We start from the raw sequence: 15,775 nt of genomic DNA, 5'->3' as shown, positions 1-15,775 counted from the left end.
CTGTTTGTATTTTTTTTTAGCATTTAAATAAAGGGTGGATTGAATTTAATTAAATAAAAAAATACATAAGCCTAAATTAATTCAATTAAAATATTTTTATTTGGTGATAAGTTTATCCAGTTTTTACTAATTTACGCTCTAATTATCTTTGAAAGTAAATTTAGTTATATAAAAAAAATGAATAAAAAACAACTATATAAAATTATATGTATGGGACCAATAAAAGTAAATACGTTGTGCTTCAAATCACACAATTAAAAAAATGTTAATGAGCATTAGGTTGAAAAAATCACACTAATTTACCCTAAACTAAGACTATCATAATTATCACTAACTTTTATATAATATGTAATTTGAGTTTTTTTTTTACGTATTAAAATTAACTATTAGGTAATTAACCTAAAAGAAACATTAAACACATAAGAAATAAAACTTCAATTAAGCTAATGCAATCAATTGATATAAAGATGAGAACAAAATTATTTTTTATCTAACATGAAACTCAATTACAAATTATGTAAAAGAATAAAAAAAAGATGATGATGAATGATTAAAGAAAAAAATTATAAGTGCAAAATAATTATATACTATTATCTCATCATTAATTACGGTCAGCTTATCAATTTTTATTATGATCATTGTTCTAGTCAATTGAAGTCACTCGGAATCTGGGTGAGCTTCTTGTGATCGTCGTTTAAGCACCTTTTGGGAACAAGGGACTCCTCCTGTGATGACACTTCGTTGCTCAAGTGAGTAAAAACATAAATTATAATGAGTATATAATATAAAATATGAAATAAGAGTACTCTCTCTGTTGTTTTATTTGATATTCCTTTATGTATAAAGTAATCTGGTATATATAAACCGAATTGTAACCTCTTCATCTCATGATTGATTATGTCTTAATGTGCTTCCTTGATTGAGATCCTTTAATTTGTGCTCCCTCATAATGTTAGATTCATAGGTCGGGAAACTATCATAAATGACCAACTATTCAAGTACATGACTAACAATCATATTAAAAAATCTATTTAAATAAATATTATGTTATGTTATATTATATTATATTCAATCAAATATAATTTATTAAATCTTGTTATTCACACATAATTATTAAAGACTATAAAAAATAAGAGTGCCCGGCAATTTACACTCGAAAAATATACCCATCTTAAAATCATATTAAATGTGGTTTTCAAAACTAAAACCCATTAAATAAACTCTGAGTTTATTAATGAAAGGAATGAGTCATGATCACCTTTTATTTTGTTTGTTACATAGATTAACAACATTACTAACTTAACCATTTTTCTTTACAAAATACTTTATTATTTTTTATAGCAGTTTTTTTTAGGAAATAGTTACATTTTTTTAGATACATATTTTGTTTTCAATTTTATAACGTTTATTGTGAAAATTAATTTTATTTTTCCTTCTCTTTATAAAAAATATTTGAAGATAATTTCCCTCTTATTGCAATTTTGTCTGTGAAAATAATGATAAATTTTATTCCAATTTTGTAATCTCCATTATAAAAATAATTACATGTTCCCTTCTTTCTTTATAAAATATTGGATTTTTATTTTTTTTGTAATATGCTTATCTTTTGCACAAAATAATTGCATATTGCAAAGGTTTCAAATGATTATATTTTACAAACAAATGCCTTTATCAACCTTTTATTTATTGGTTTGATTATAATTCTCTGAGGATAAAAGTTTATCTCGTATTAATATTTAATGATAGATATTTATATAAATCCACGTAAGAGTGTAGATTAGTCCAGGAAAAAACAAATTGAAATCCAGTTTCATCAACGATCAGCCAAAATTTTCTTTAACACCAAAAATATTATCAAACCTTTTGACAAATTTAAGAACATGATTAGTTTTTTAATTATAATTTTAAAAAATGTATTTGAACAATGTGTAAGTGTGTTTAAGAACATTAACCGGAAATTATAAAAAAATATATTAATTTTATATGTATAAACATTTCTAGTTTATGAGTATTTTCAAAAGTTTCTTTTCTCAAACATGTTATCTTCACTTACATTCAAAATTTCTTACCTACTGTAATGTATACAAGTTGTTTTCCTTATTCAAATAGTTAGTTATCTTAATTTTTTTAATCTAAATAAAAATGAATTCTAATAATGGCAACAATCAATTACACATATAATTGATTTGGTAAAATAATCAAATTTTCGTAGTTATTTCAAACACCTTAAATTAAAAAAAGAAGAAGCCATATCTACATATAAGATTTAAACATTCAAGTCAATTTACAACCAAAATAACCATTAGCCAAGAAAAAATAACATACCCATAAAAGATAGGTGAAAGGATATAATAACAATTTAAGACTGAAATCATTACTAATTAAATAAACATTTCATAATCTCTTATATAGTCTAACTAGTTGGTGGTAATATGTATCTGTTCTCATAACTCTAATTCATTCTTAGCTTATAAATCTTAAGATTATGTTTGTGAATCTCATAACTCTACTTCATTCTTAAATCTTAAGATTATGTTTGTGAATATTTTTTTTCTTATATGTTACTCAATTTTTTTATGGAGATTTTCAACTCATATATATATTACTAATTGAAAGAGAATCAACATCTTTCGATTATTTTAAAACACATACAACAAAATAAAATTTTGATGTGAAAGTTCTATGTTTTTAACTATTGGAGATCCCACATCGACTAAAGATTAGGACATTTCATTGTATATAAGTGGGTGCAAACCTCAATTCTATGAACCGGTTTTATGGTGTTGAATTAGGCTTAAAGTCCACTTTCTAATATCAACAACATTATGTATTTAGTTTTATCAGTATCAAAGAATTATAAAGTTATGTTGGCCTGTCTAATTTGGAAATTTTTTATTTATTGATAAAATTTATTCCAACTACTTTTATATTTTCCGATTAGTTATATTTGAAAATGGTTATATATTTTTGAACTAGTTGTAATTTTTTTTTATTAATGACATATTTGGTATCCCCACCCTATCATATCCTTAGTCTTTATAATAACTTTTAAATAATTTAAACTTGTATTTATTATGTTAAATGGATAAAGAAATGAGTAAAATAGAAAATTCAACAATTATTACTAAAATTAGGAAAATTGCTATATTTCTCAACTTTTACAGAATAATTTGAAAAGGCGTCTAAAAAGTAAATATTGAGATAAAAGAAAAAAAAAATTGTTTATAAAGAAAGGTGTTTAAATATGACAAAAAGATACGAAGGGGAGAAAACATTATAGAAAAAGGGTGTAAATCTATTCACCTCCCTTATTATATTTATCTGATCTGGCATAATAGCTCGCTGTACACATAAAAACCTATGACAAAAAGTGTGCAACAGCTAAGAATTGTAGGGAGGAGAAAAACAAAGAATGAACCAATATCTTCACTATTAAGAGACAACATATTCAGTAACAAGCATTCAAGAGATTATAATATATTGCTATCACAGTTAAAAGCAAGTTCTGGGAATGAAACATTGTATTCAACCATAAACAATCCTAATAGCCCAGTGATTAGATAAACCTTAGAACCTGAAGAAAAAGTTCTTTGGATGCTTGCCTTTTCCATTTCAATCATTCGAAAAACATGACAAGCTCAATAACCCAATCCAATAAGTGGTTAGTTCTTTTCTTTCTCCTTATCTATTCCGATTGCCCAAGAATCTCTTTCTTTTGCTTCGTTCTGGAGAACAAAAAGGGTCGGAAATTATAAAAGAAGGTAATGATTTTCAAGTGCTTTTTCTGGGTTTGCTTTTGCGTCTGGACCTGCTTCTTGAGGGTTCTCCTTTTGGGAGTTGAATCTCTTCCAACACACCCTCTTCCTTTGTAACTATCACCGTGCATGTTGCCGATGCTGATATTAACTCCTCTTGTGGCTTCCCATGTTGTTGTTGTTCTTCTTTCATGGTTGCTGCAGAAGCTTCTGGTTCCACTTTTTCCCCCTCGCTTTCCGTTTCCACAACAACAACCTTACGAGGTCTCCCTCTCTTTCGAGGAGGCTGAGGTTGTTGTTGAAGATGATGCTCCGTGTCACCTCCTTTGGATGAAGCCTCAGCAATCGCTACCGAAAGTTCCTTTGTTCTTTGTCGTTTCTTTTTCCCCATAAATACTTCTCTATCAAATAATAATAACCACCCCCACCCCAACCACTCTGTCTTTAATAATATCTGACAATTTCCTAGATCATGTTTTTCATAGATCATTAAACCTAGTCGAACACAACATATACAATACAACCACTACCAGTAAAATCTTCTGATTCCTGATTCTGCTTTTTTCTAATGCAAAGCAAAACCAACCATATCTCTATACGTCAAAAAGCAAGTAGACTGATACATCTTTGACCAGAATCCAGATTTTAAACATTATTATTAAAACAACCAAACACCCTTCTGAACTTACACAGTGGAATATAAAAGCTAATAACCAAATCAGAAAAACTCAACCCGTTTAATTCTTCTTCTCTCTTTTTGTTTGTCCAATCTTGTGCTGTTCCCATAACACACCTATAATTATTTTCTGCAGTTAATAATAAAGATTTAACGTGCAGGTACCTAGAAGAGAGACAGTGAATAGAGGAGGGTTAAAAAAAGGTGGTGATGATGTTTGACTGAGTGAGTTCATAAACTAACCCGTGGAATGGAACTGTAAGTAACCATGGTTAAAGGCGTGGACCAAAGGGTTAGGGTTAGGGTGGTGTGAAAATGGGAAGTGGTAAGGTTTGGTGTATTGTACTACTCAGACTCAGTGTTGCAGTCTGACCACTTGTGTCTCTTCCCGGGTTTCGCTTCCTCACCTTTTAATTCCTGGGTTGGATTGTGTTCCAGTGTACCCGTTTCTTGTTGTTTCTGCTTTCACTCTCATTTTAGACCGTTCTTTTCTTCCAAGACATGAATCTTGATGAGTTTGAAACATCTACCCTTGTCTTTCATACTAGTTTTTCAAAATTTATTTATCTTTTAATTGAGTTGTTGTTATATTCTAACTAGAATTTCATTCTTTAAAATTTATTGTGATATTCAAGTATATTTTATTATATTAGTTTGTAAAAATTCCTTAGTTATTTATTTAATGACATAGACATGGCTTAATATTAGAAAAAAAATTAATTGCAACACTGCTTTTTTTATTTATTTTTCTTGTGTGCATAATTTACTGTATGTATAATACTGGAGAAAATAGATAAAAAAAGATAATGCTATATAAATTATTAGAAATATAGTATTTCATTTATTTATGATATATATTGTGTAATAAAAAGAGTCTTCTAAACTTGCAATGTCACAATTCAACACATGTTACCTAAAATTAAACTCTCTTTTTTTATCAGCAACTTTATTCTTAATAGAGTGACAAGAACCAAATTCTATTAAGATTTTTTTGGTGAAGTTTTGGTCATAAACAGTTATCTCAATAGATTAGTTTGAGAATTAAAGACCCATAAATGATTTTATGCTACAGGAAGTAGAAGTATTTCTTGAATTCTGTTTGTGTTACTTGTAATTGTATGAAAATGTTGTCTCTTGAGACTTTGACTTTTGCAGGAACTATTATTAATAATAATTTCCTTATTCCTCTTTGTGTTTTGGTTCATAGTTACTTGATTATAGAAACTTCAACTGACAACATGAAGATGATTATAGTATGGCATGTATTTCCATGTTTAAAAAAATGAGCATAGCAGAGAAATACTTTACCCTAAGATCGAAGCAAATTCTTACAGAGGTTCAAAGCTAACAATCTTTTTTATAAAACTTTTAGTTCTTATTTATTACTGAGTGAAGAAAGACAAATTTTTATTGTGCACCAAAATAATAAATTATAAATAACATAAAAAAAACCAGAACACATATATATTCAAAACTTTCTTCGCCTTTTAATAATAAAGAGTTGTGAAAAAAATTGTATATTTATATATTTACATAATTAATTTTTATTTTTTTTAAATTCAAATTATTTTTATTTTTATTTAAAATAGAATTACAATTAAAATATAAAAATTATAACCAAAATTATAAAAAATATTTATTATAAAATAACATAATTAATCATATTATATATATAATAAATTATAAATAACAAATATATTTTTTAATAATAAATAAATAAATTTATATAATAATTATATTAATTATAAAAAAGTAAAGATAAAAATAATAATGTTATTTAATATAATTTTTTTATCAAATATTTAAATAATATTTTAATTAAAAATAAGTATAAATTATAAATAAATAAATATTTATTTTTTAATAAATTTTAAATATAATATACTTTTATACTTTTATCAATTAAAAAAAATATAATTTCAATCACACTTCATATCACTCACAAATTTTCATAAACTTTTTACTCTATTTACTTAATCCAAACAAATTCACTTTCTTCCCACTTTCCCTTCAAATTATTTCTTACAAATTCATTTCTTAATTAAAAAAAAACATAGAAATTGAAAATAATTTTAAATTATACTCTTACTTTTAGCTTAACTTTTAATTAATTTACAATTTTATCAGTCAAAATAAATAAAGAAATTTATTTAGTGTAGTGTATAAGTGAAAAAAAGGATAAAAACAATCATTTTATAAAAAAATGATAATTTTATATAATGAAGATATATATATATATATATATATATATATATATATATACTATTATAAAGAGAGATAAGGATTTGATTTTTTTTTTTATATTTTTCAATTAAATACTAGTATTAAAAATAATTAAATATATTTTCTTAAAAAGTTATATATATTTTTAATTAATTTAATTAATTATTCATGAAATAATAAAATTAAAATTTTTTAGATATTTATTTGTATCAAATAATAATTGAAGTGTTACAATTAGATGAATTGGCATTTTGTTTTGAATATTTTTACATTCTTTTTATGTATTTTCATATGTTAACCCACTAACTATCCTCAAAATATGGGCACACCTTGGGTGATCAACTTGTTCTACCTTTGCTCATTAAAAAATTAAATAAAGCGAGTTGACTTATTCGTGATATTTTTTATTACAACTATCATTAATTTACATTCTCAAATAATAATGGTATATTTAAATACATCAATTTATCACTTTAATTCGCTTAATATGATTTTAATTTTTTTTTATTTTAATAAAAAAATATTTTTCTTTTCAATTATAAGATTCAATATCCGAGAAACATTGGTTTATATAATCTTAAATTTTTTGTTATGAATTATTATGAAAGTAAAATTTGTTACACTGAGATAACTCTTTTACATTATGGATTAACTAACTATTTTATAAAAGAATTATATAAATAACTTTTCTCTTTAGTTTTGTTCCTTCAACCTGCAACATTTGGCACCTGTCATGTGAAAGAAATAAGTTAAGAAAGTTCCGACTTACATCAAACGCACACAGCTAGTCTCCAATTCATTCATTCACTGGCAGAGTCACATTCTCCCTCTTCGCGCTCATGTCATCCTTCTTTCTCATCTCCGAAACTCAGCCATGGAAGGACCTGAAGGTAACTGAACAAAATTGAATCGATCAACTTCACTGTTGTTGTTATTTCTCACAGTCAATTCGAAATTATCATTAATTGTGTTTCAATTTTGAGCAGGCGCATGTGGAGGACATCAAGAAAACGCATCTTCGCGATCTGTTGACCGATGATAAGCGGTGCCAGTCCATGCTCATGTAATCAAACAATATATTATTCACACTCAGTTCCTAAGTCCAAAACAGGGAAATTCTGAATTCCACTTCCTATTTTCCATGCGCTGGAAATTTATTTTTATGATTTTGTATGTTATGTAGTGAGTTCGACGATATTCTGTTAGACTATTCAAGGCAACAAGCCACTCCCGAAACTATTCAAAGGTTACTTAAATTGGCGGAGGTTTGGAGTTTCTATTGAATCTTTTATCATTCGGTAAACACATGAAAAAGGACTTTCAAAATCCTGATTATTGATTCTGTTGTTGATTTTTTGTAGGCTGCATCGCTCAAAGAAAATATTAACCGCATGTACAGCGGGGAACATGTGAGTCATTGTCATTTCAAATTTAACAAAATTTTGCAGTCCACAAACATAAACACACTCATGCCATTATTTGCTTCTGTTAATTTTGACTTTAATATATTATCTATGTATGGCAAGTGTAAAAAACTATACACTATCGACCGATCAAAGACTATCGGTGGTAAGACCGTGATTGTAGAAAATAACAAACTTATCATATACAATATATGGGTTTGTGATTTGATTTTTACACTTTTAGTCCACAGAATATCTACTTTATTTTTTCTTGATTTTATTTTTCATTTTTGGATAATGTTGGATTCACTTTCAGATAAACAGCACGGAAAACAGGTCAGTGCTTCACGTCGCCCTTCGTGCTTCAAGGGATGCTGTCATACAAAGTGATGGGAAAAATGTTGTACCAGAAGTTTGGAAAGTTCTTGACAAGATCCAGGAGTTCTCTGAGCGGGTTCGCAATGGTTCTTGGGTAATGTGCTGCTCCAATATTCTACAGGGATGTTTTCTGGCCATTGGATTCATTTGAACTAAAGGGTATTAACTACTAACTCTTTTTTTAAAGGTTGGTGCTACAGGGAAGGCTTTGAAGGACGTTGTTGCAATTGGTATTGGGGGAAGCTTCTTGGGTCCGCTGTTTGTACACACTGCACTTCAAACAGGTTGCTTGATTACTGCTAGTCTCTTTAATAACAATTCTACCATTATTGGCCTTTTATTTGTGTTGACATATATTAAAGTGTGTGTGTTTGAACAGTGTCCCTAGTTGACTAAAAGTAAACTTGTTGAATATATATTTATATCATATTGCAGACCCTGAAGCTATTGAATCTGCAAGGGGTCGTCAGCTGCGCTTGTAAGTATCTGTGTGATTGCAAGCATTAGTTGACTGCGACTGTATAATATTTGCTTACACATTAGAAGCTGGCTGTACTCTTTTCATAAAACCAATCTCATCTTCTGTTTGAATCTCTGCAGTCTTGCAAATGTTGATCCTATTGACGTTGCTAGAAATATTACAGGATTAAATCCTGAAACAACACTTGGTAAACGATTGTGTAACTGATGAATATATATATATATATATATATATATATATATAATTAAATAGATATGGAGGCTTATCTTGTATGTCTTATTGTTATTTGTAACAATTGCAGTTGTGGTTGTTTCAAAGACTTTTACAACAGCTGAAACCATGCTGAATGCTCGAACTCTTAGAGAATGGATTTCATCTGCACTTGGGTAAGTGCCGCATTAAGAGAAGTTGTTCAACGATATTAGTATAAGCATTGGTTGGGCGTTCAGTAGTTTCCTTCGTTTTCTATGAGGAAATGTGCAGAACTAGATTTGGAACTTATAGTTTATAACTTATTGTAACATACACCCCACTCCCATGTCCCCCACTTCCAAATATGTTCACCGATTTTTCAAATGATAGAGAGTGAACAATATTCAGAATGGACTTTGATAATAAATTGAAGACCGTCTCTCATTACTTCCAGGCCCTCTGCAGTTGCAAAGCATATGGTGGCTGTTAGCACAAATCTCACGGTATATTTTTCTTTTTTAGCACTATCTGATTAAGTATTCTTGTTTTTATTCATGAATCATGTCTGCTTTTGTTTGATCACCACCGTTTGCTTTGATACATATATCAGCCTTGCTTTCTTAAATCCTTAACTATGTGCATTATTTGTCAGCACATGTTGTGTTAAAACATTATCCTTACTTATACAAAAAGGGAAATAACATAATAATTGAATAATAAAGCTGTAATAAGAACATATTACAGAAGGGTGAAGTCCTAATTTCTTTGGTATTATTTTTAAAAAACTTTGCATTTTTTTTCTTTAATAAGAGAAAAAATCATGAAGAGCGCATTTTCTATTTGTAATTATGGCTGTATATGTAACTATTTTTCTTTCATTTATGATGCAGCTTGTGGAAAAGTTTGGTATTGATCCTAACAATGCTTTTGCGTTTTGGGATTGGGTCGGTGGTCGATATAGTGGTGAGTAATGTTTCATCTATCTCCCCCTCTTCTTAGCCTGTTAAAGAATATTTGAAGTTTACAACAGATTTGATTATAATGCTCTGAAATGTGACTTGCAGTTTGCAGTGCTGTTGGAGTTTTGCCATTGTCTCTACAATACGGTTTCTCTGTAATAGAGAAGTATGTCTTTCACTGCTAGTATACTTCTAATCTATAGGCACCTCTTCTAGAAGAGAATGTTCCTAGAAATAGTATAACTTCTTGTGGCTTTATTGTGCTTCACCTTCTTCCTTAAAGGAAATAATCAACTTCACAGATTACAAGAATGATGTAGATAAGAATGCTTTTGATGATCATGACCTTTTAGAATGAGATATAGTGTAGTTTGGTCTCCATTAGTATCTATTTAGATTTCAATTATGTTCTGCATAATATTAGCACTGGTAGTAAAATACAACTTAGTTTTGAAAATTCTTTCGGTAGGAAACTAAGAAACATATACTTGAATGTTTTCTTATGATGGTATTTTTCTCCCTTAAAGGTTCTTAAATGGGGCTTCAAGCATTGATCAACATTTCTATTCACAGCCCTTTGAAAGCAATATACCTGTAAGTGCCCCTTTTCTAATCTTTTATGCTTTTGAGATTTATTGTACATGTGGATCTCTGTTCAACCATATATTCTTTTAATTATGGTGATACTCCATCCATACAGGCTATCCCTCCAGTATGGTTAATTTTATAATCTATAATTGTAAACTAAATATTCTGTGTCACATGAAGCTCCTTTCAGCATTTATTTCCTCTCTTTTCCTCCCTTTGTTTCTTTCACTCTTAGGAGCATTACTACCAGTTACCAATTCCACAGCTTTGGATTTTTTTTTCTCTTAATATATTCCTTTTTCTTTTCGAAGAAGAGGTGAAACTGTGGGAATGGTTAGGAATTTGGTTCATTGTAATTTTTCAGATCCCTTGTTTCTTGGACCTTAGGTTTTCTTGTATTTAAGATGTTTTGTATATTTGGCAAGTACATAATGAGATGCTCAATTACGTTTTATGAGAGTACTCCAGGTGCTTCTGGGTTTGTTGAGCATATGGAATGTTTCATTTCTTGGATATCCAGCCAGAGTGAGTTCTTATTTGGCCTGTTCCCTTCAGAAATATTAAATAGGTTTTGTTGTTCTTAAGTGGCCTCATTCAAAACATTAAACTTTTGGTATTCTTATAGGCCATCTTACCCTATAGTCAAGCTTTGGAGAAGTTGGCCCCCCACATTCAACAGGCAAGTTTGTCGCAGCATTGTGCTTGAATATTATTTTAATTCTATTTTACTTTTATTCTTATATAATTACTATTTTTTTGCTTTAGGTTAGCATGGAGAGTAATGGCAAGGGTGTTTCAATTGATGGTGTTCCTCTACCATTTGAGGCCGGTGAAATTGATTTTGGTGAACCAGGAACTAATGGGCAGCATAGCTTTTATCAGCTCATACATCAGGTGATTTACCAAGTACCATATAATTGGGTGTTTGAACTTAGAAGAATTAATAAACTTTTGTGAAAAATTATACTTGAAAACACTACTTGTCTAAAGGGCTTAATAATGGTAAAGTTAATCACGTCAAAAAGCCCACATTACTAGTGTGCTGAATGTTAATTTTGATGTAAAAGACATTCTAATGAAATAATGTCTACAATTGCATGTTGTGGTTGATATTTCGATTCCACTTTTTACTTGTTTAGAATGCTAATCCTTTGGTCAAATTAGAGATTTTGACATGGGCATAATAAAATCAGGAAGAAATTGCGTGTGTATTTTCATCCTTCCTTTATCTTTCAAATCAATACAAGCAGAAATGTGATCTGATATAATGGTTATCTTCAATTAGTGTTTCTCTAGGTTACTGAAAGTCCAAGGGCACATTTCTTCTACATTAATGCAAATGAGGCATTTCTATATGCAGCTTTCCTTAATTTCTCTTAGCTGACCTGAATTTTGCTTTTGTTTACCAGCCTATTTAAAACAGTAGTTACTTTGCTTCTTTTGATTTAATGTTTTATAACCATATGAAAAATGTGAATATTTAGGGTCTATGCTATTTGTTGAGAAATTTTGCACTTGTTACTTTTAGGGGCGTGTAATTCCTTGTGATTTTATTGGAGTTGTGAAAAGTCAGCAACCTGTCTTTCTGAAGGGTAAGGAGTACAAATTAACATTATCAAGTTTCATCATGATAATTTACTTCTATAAAGTCAGTGATCCTCTGGTAATATTTTAGCAATGCAACTTATAACCAGGTGAAGTAGTGAGTAACCATGATGAGCTCATGTCCAACTTTTTTGCACAGCCTGATGCCCTTGCATATGGGAAGGTACATTTGTTCTTAATCTGTTCTTCTAAATTATATATCAAATGGAAATAAATAAGGATGTAAATAATAAAGTCTGTGTCAATGCTCCCAACTCGAAGGTAACTGTTATGCAGGTTTCGACAGCACTGCACTTGTAGAAATAGCTTCTTTTTTTTAATTCTGTGTAGATTTTCAGCTCTGCTCATTTATCATGAGAAATATGACCATTAATCAAAATCTTGTAGACAGCAGACCAACTGCAAAAGGAAAATGTTTCCCCACACCTTATTCCTCACAAGGTGATATTCCTTGTTCTTCAATGCAACTTGCACATTTAGTAGTTGAATCCTTAGTCACTAGCATGCTCAATTTTTTCTAAACCAAACTACAGACATTCAGCGGCAACCGACCTTCTCTCAGCCTACTGCTTCCATCATTGAAAGCTTACAATATCGGGCAGGTATGTAGTCCACAAGGTTGTGATTAGTAATTAGAGGAAAATGGTTCATTCCTTTTTGTGGAGGTTTTTTTGTCAGTTACTTATTTTATTGAGCATGTTCCTGAGGAAAATTAGGTAATTATGACTGATGAGAGTTATGCACAAATAATATATTAAATATCCATATTTTTGCAATATGGACATGCATTTAGTTTAGTTTTGCTCTCTTGAAAAGCTATTTGTCATATTCCAAGCTAGGCTTTCACACTGGAGATTTAACATGAGAAATAAGCATATTCACTTTGGAAGGTTTGTAAAGAGTATTTTAGTTTTTATTCTTTAGTGCCTATTCCTTCATTGATGTGTACATAATATCTTGACAGTTTAGCCCCGTATCAGAATAACTACTGCAAAAGCTATATCTGTTTGGCAAATAGTTTCCATTCATTTTTCCTTCTGTCCATATTGTTTTCTTCAATCCTTCAGTTTTTGTTTATAGTTCTTGATAGAATATAAAGGTACCATGTGTGCGTCTTTCATTCCATGGTTGAGTTGTATATTCTAAATTAGTTGGTCCCTTACCTTTCTCATGATATGAGGAATAATTTGTCAACTTTTGATTTTCCTGCTGAGATCACTCTTCAAATTTGTTTTCTTGCATGAGGATCTATGCAAATTACTTTATTGGTCATAATTTCTTGGTGCTCTATGTTCCTCAGTTGTTGGCAATCTATGAACACAGAATTGCTGTAGAGGGTTTCATTTGGGGAATCAATTCTTTTGATCAGTGGGGAGTAGAGCTGGGGAAGGTATGGTTTCGAGAAGTAATGATTCGTTGTGTTTCTATCTGAGAAATACATATAATTTCAATTGCAGTTTTCTTCCCACTTTATTTCCTGGTCCATTCTCATTATAGTTAATGATAATGCAGTCACTGGCTACTCAAGTCAGAAAGCAACTTAATGCATCTCGAACTAAAGGAGAACCAGTTCAGGGCTTTAATTTCAGTACAACAACAATGTTGAATAGATATCTTCAGGTATGAAGTCCCTTTATCCTACTTGAAAAGGAAAGAAAAAGGAAGTATAATTTTTTTTGTAATGAAAAATTTAGTGTTTTTCTATTGTGTGTTTGTGAACACTTGATAAGAGGTGGGAAAACGAGTTGGCCCTGGGCCTGCTCCATTAGACCCATTGGACTAGGGCTCTAAATTTTAGGTCTAAATCAATTCCAGGTATGTTTGTCCAACGGCGAATTCTTCCTGCATCTCCATAATTTTCCCATATTTTCAAAATTACCGAAATTGTTCATTCTGAATTTTACAATTTGGAATACATAGAGTTCAAAAGGTATTTTCAAATCCCGAAAGTACATCCCAAACTCTATAATTTGGAAAGGGTAAATTAAACTTTTCAAAAAAAAAGTATGGAGGTGCAGCAGGAAGAAAACGCCTCCTCCAACCCATTTAGGCTTCTATTTGTTTAGGCTAGTCCCACCTATTTTAAATGTAAAATGTAGGTTGAGGCTTGGCCAGGCTTGGAATTCTATTTTATGGCCTGAATGAAAGGCATGTTTCTAGCCCAAGACCCAGCCCTAAGCCCAAATCACGTTAGTTCAACTAGGTAGACTGACTAATCTAGCCCCTCTAGATAAGAAGTCTAAATGGAAATTCTTTCTTTAAAAAAAATTAAGTATTATATGTCGAAAACACATGAGCTCATTTAGTTTTTTAAAACAATTTAAAGCATTTAATGGAATGTATTTAATGTTTTCTTGTCATGTTATGGTAGCCACACATTTGAAAACCCCATATTTAAAATTTGTATTCCTGATACTGCATACTTAGTAATATGTCAGTCATACATATGATTGACTGAAAGAACCCACTGCCACGTTTTCTTTCTACATGTTATATGAATCTTTTTAGCTTATAATAATACAAACCATTAAGAGAATGATATCATATCTTTATGCTTAATGGTAGCAGATTACTAAAATCACTTTGTCTAGTTTAATCTTATATCGATTGGCAGTACAATTAATGGCAAAAGTTTAATTTTCTTGTGGCAGGCAAGTTCAGATATCCCAGCGGATCTGCCAACGGCTTTACCGAAGATCTAATTACCTTTTTGCCAATAATATGAAAATAATCTACTGGATGTTATATATGGGATAGCTCATGACTCCTTCTCACCTTACTCCTCCAACAAAATATTAATATTTATAATAAATAAAAAATTAAAAAAAAAATATATTTTTAGTAAAAATATAAATAAAATGTAAAATGTTAAAATAATTTTTAAAATTAAAAAAATTATAAATAATTAAAATTTTAATATTTATTGGAGTGTAGGATGAAATATTGGAGTAAAAAAACATTTTTCTATGCCATATATACAGCATGCGTACGGACATGTTTTTGATTTCGGCATCGATTTTTTTTAACTGGTTTAGCACGATACTTGGTTATTCTTCTATCTTGCTGTTGAGTTTGGAGATTGCCAACTGACATGTTTTGATATCCCACTGATTTTCTTAACTTGTCTAGACGATACTTTGATCATCCTTTACTGCGGCGTTGTGTTATAATGGAGAGTGAAAAATGTTTTTGGTTCTAATTTTTCTTTTGAACCTTATGTACTGTGTTGTTGACTTATTTTGAACTTAAGAGTCAAGATGAGCCTGCTTTATATCATTCTTTTCTACATGCTATATGTACAAGGGATGTCTTAAATGTAGCTTTTAGGCCTACATATTGTTCATAATTTCGAGCCTTTAACTTCGGAAAGGCTACCTAGAATTCTATGACCTGATGGCCCTATCTTCATGTTCTGTCTGGTGTGCTCAATGGAATTTCTACGTGGCTTCTACTCGGAGTTTGGACCTCGAAGGTTGCAGAACCTATTTTTTAAGTTTCTGCTGATTGGAATTTCT

At 29.9% G+C, this 15,775-nt stretch overlaps 1 protein-coding gene across 1 annotated transcript; it reads left to right on the top strand.

The window, feature by feature from the left end:
* Positions 1 to 7,356: 7,356 nt before the first annotated feature.
* LOC137820685 (glucose-6-phosphate isomerase, cytosolic) lies at positions 7,357 to 15,091 on the top strand. Its single transcript, XM_068624868.1, has 23 exons — positions 7,357 to 7,544; positions 7,641 to 7,717; positions 7,838 to 7,919; positions 8,016 to 8,063; positions 8,374 to 8,529; positions 8,623 to 8,719; positions 8,871 to 8,913; positions 9,036 to 9,103; positions 9,218 to 9,302; positions 9,563 to 9,611; positions 9,999 to 10,071; positions 10,173 to 10,233; positions 10,595 to 10,661; positions 11,124 to 11,180; positions 11,281 to 11,334; positions 11,421 to 11,549; positions 12,184 to 12,247; positions 12,350 to 12,423; positions 12,648 to 12,701; positions 12,794 to 12,862; positions 13,561 to 13,650; positions 13,773 to 13,880; positions 14,912 to 15,091. The coding sequence occupies exons 1-23, from the start codon at positions 7,494 to 7,496 to the stop codon at positions 14,960 to 14,962; spliced, it is 1,707 nt and encodes a 568-aa protein (XP_068480969.1). The 5' UTR covers positions 7,357 to 7,493; the 3' UTR covers positions 14,963 to 15,091.
* Positions 15,092 to 15,775: the final 684 nt, after the last annotated feature.

Source organism: Phaseolus vulgaris, chromosome 9, assembly GCF_000499845.2.
Source record: "Phaseolus vulgaris cultivar G19833 chromosome 9, P. vulgaris v2.0, whole genome shotgun sequence".
NCBI lineage: Eukaryota > Viridiplantae > Streptophyta > Magnoliopsida > Fabales > Fabaceae > Phaseolus > Phaseolus vulgaris.
Note: the sequence above shows the minus strand (reverse complement) of the source record. Positions and strands in the feature narration are given on the sequence as shown.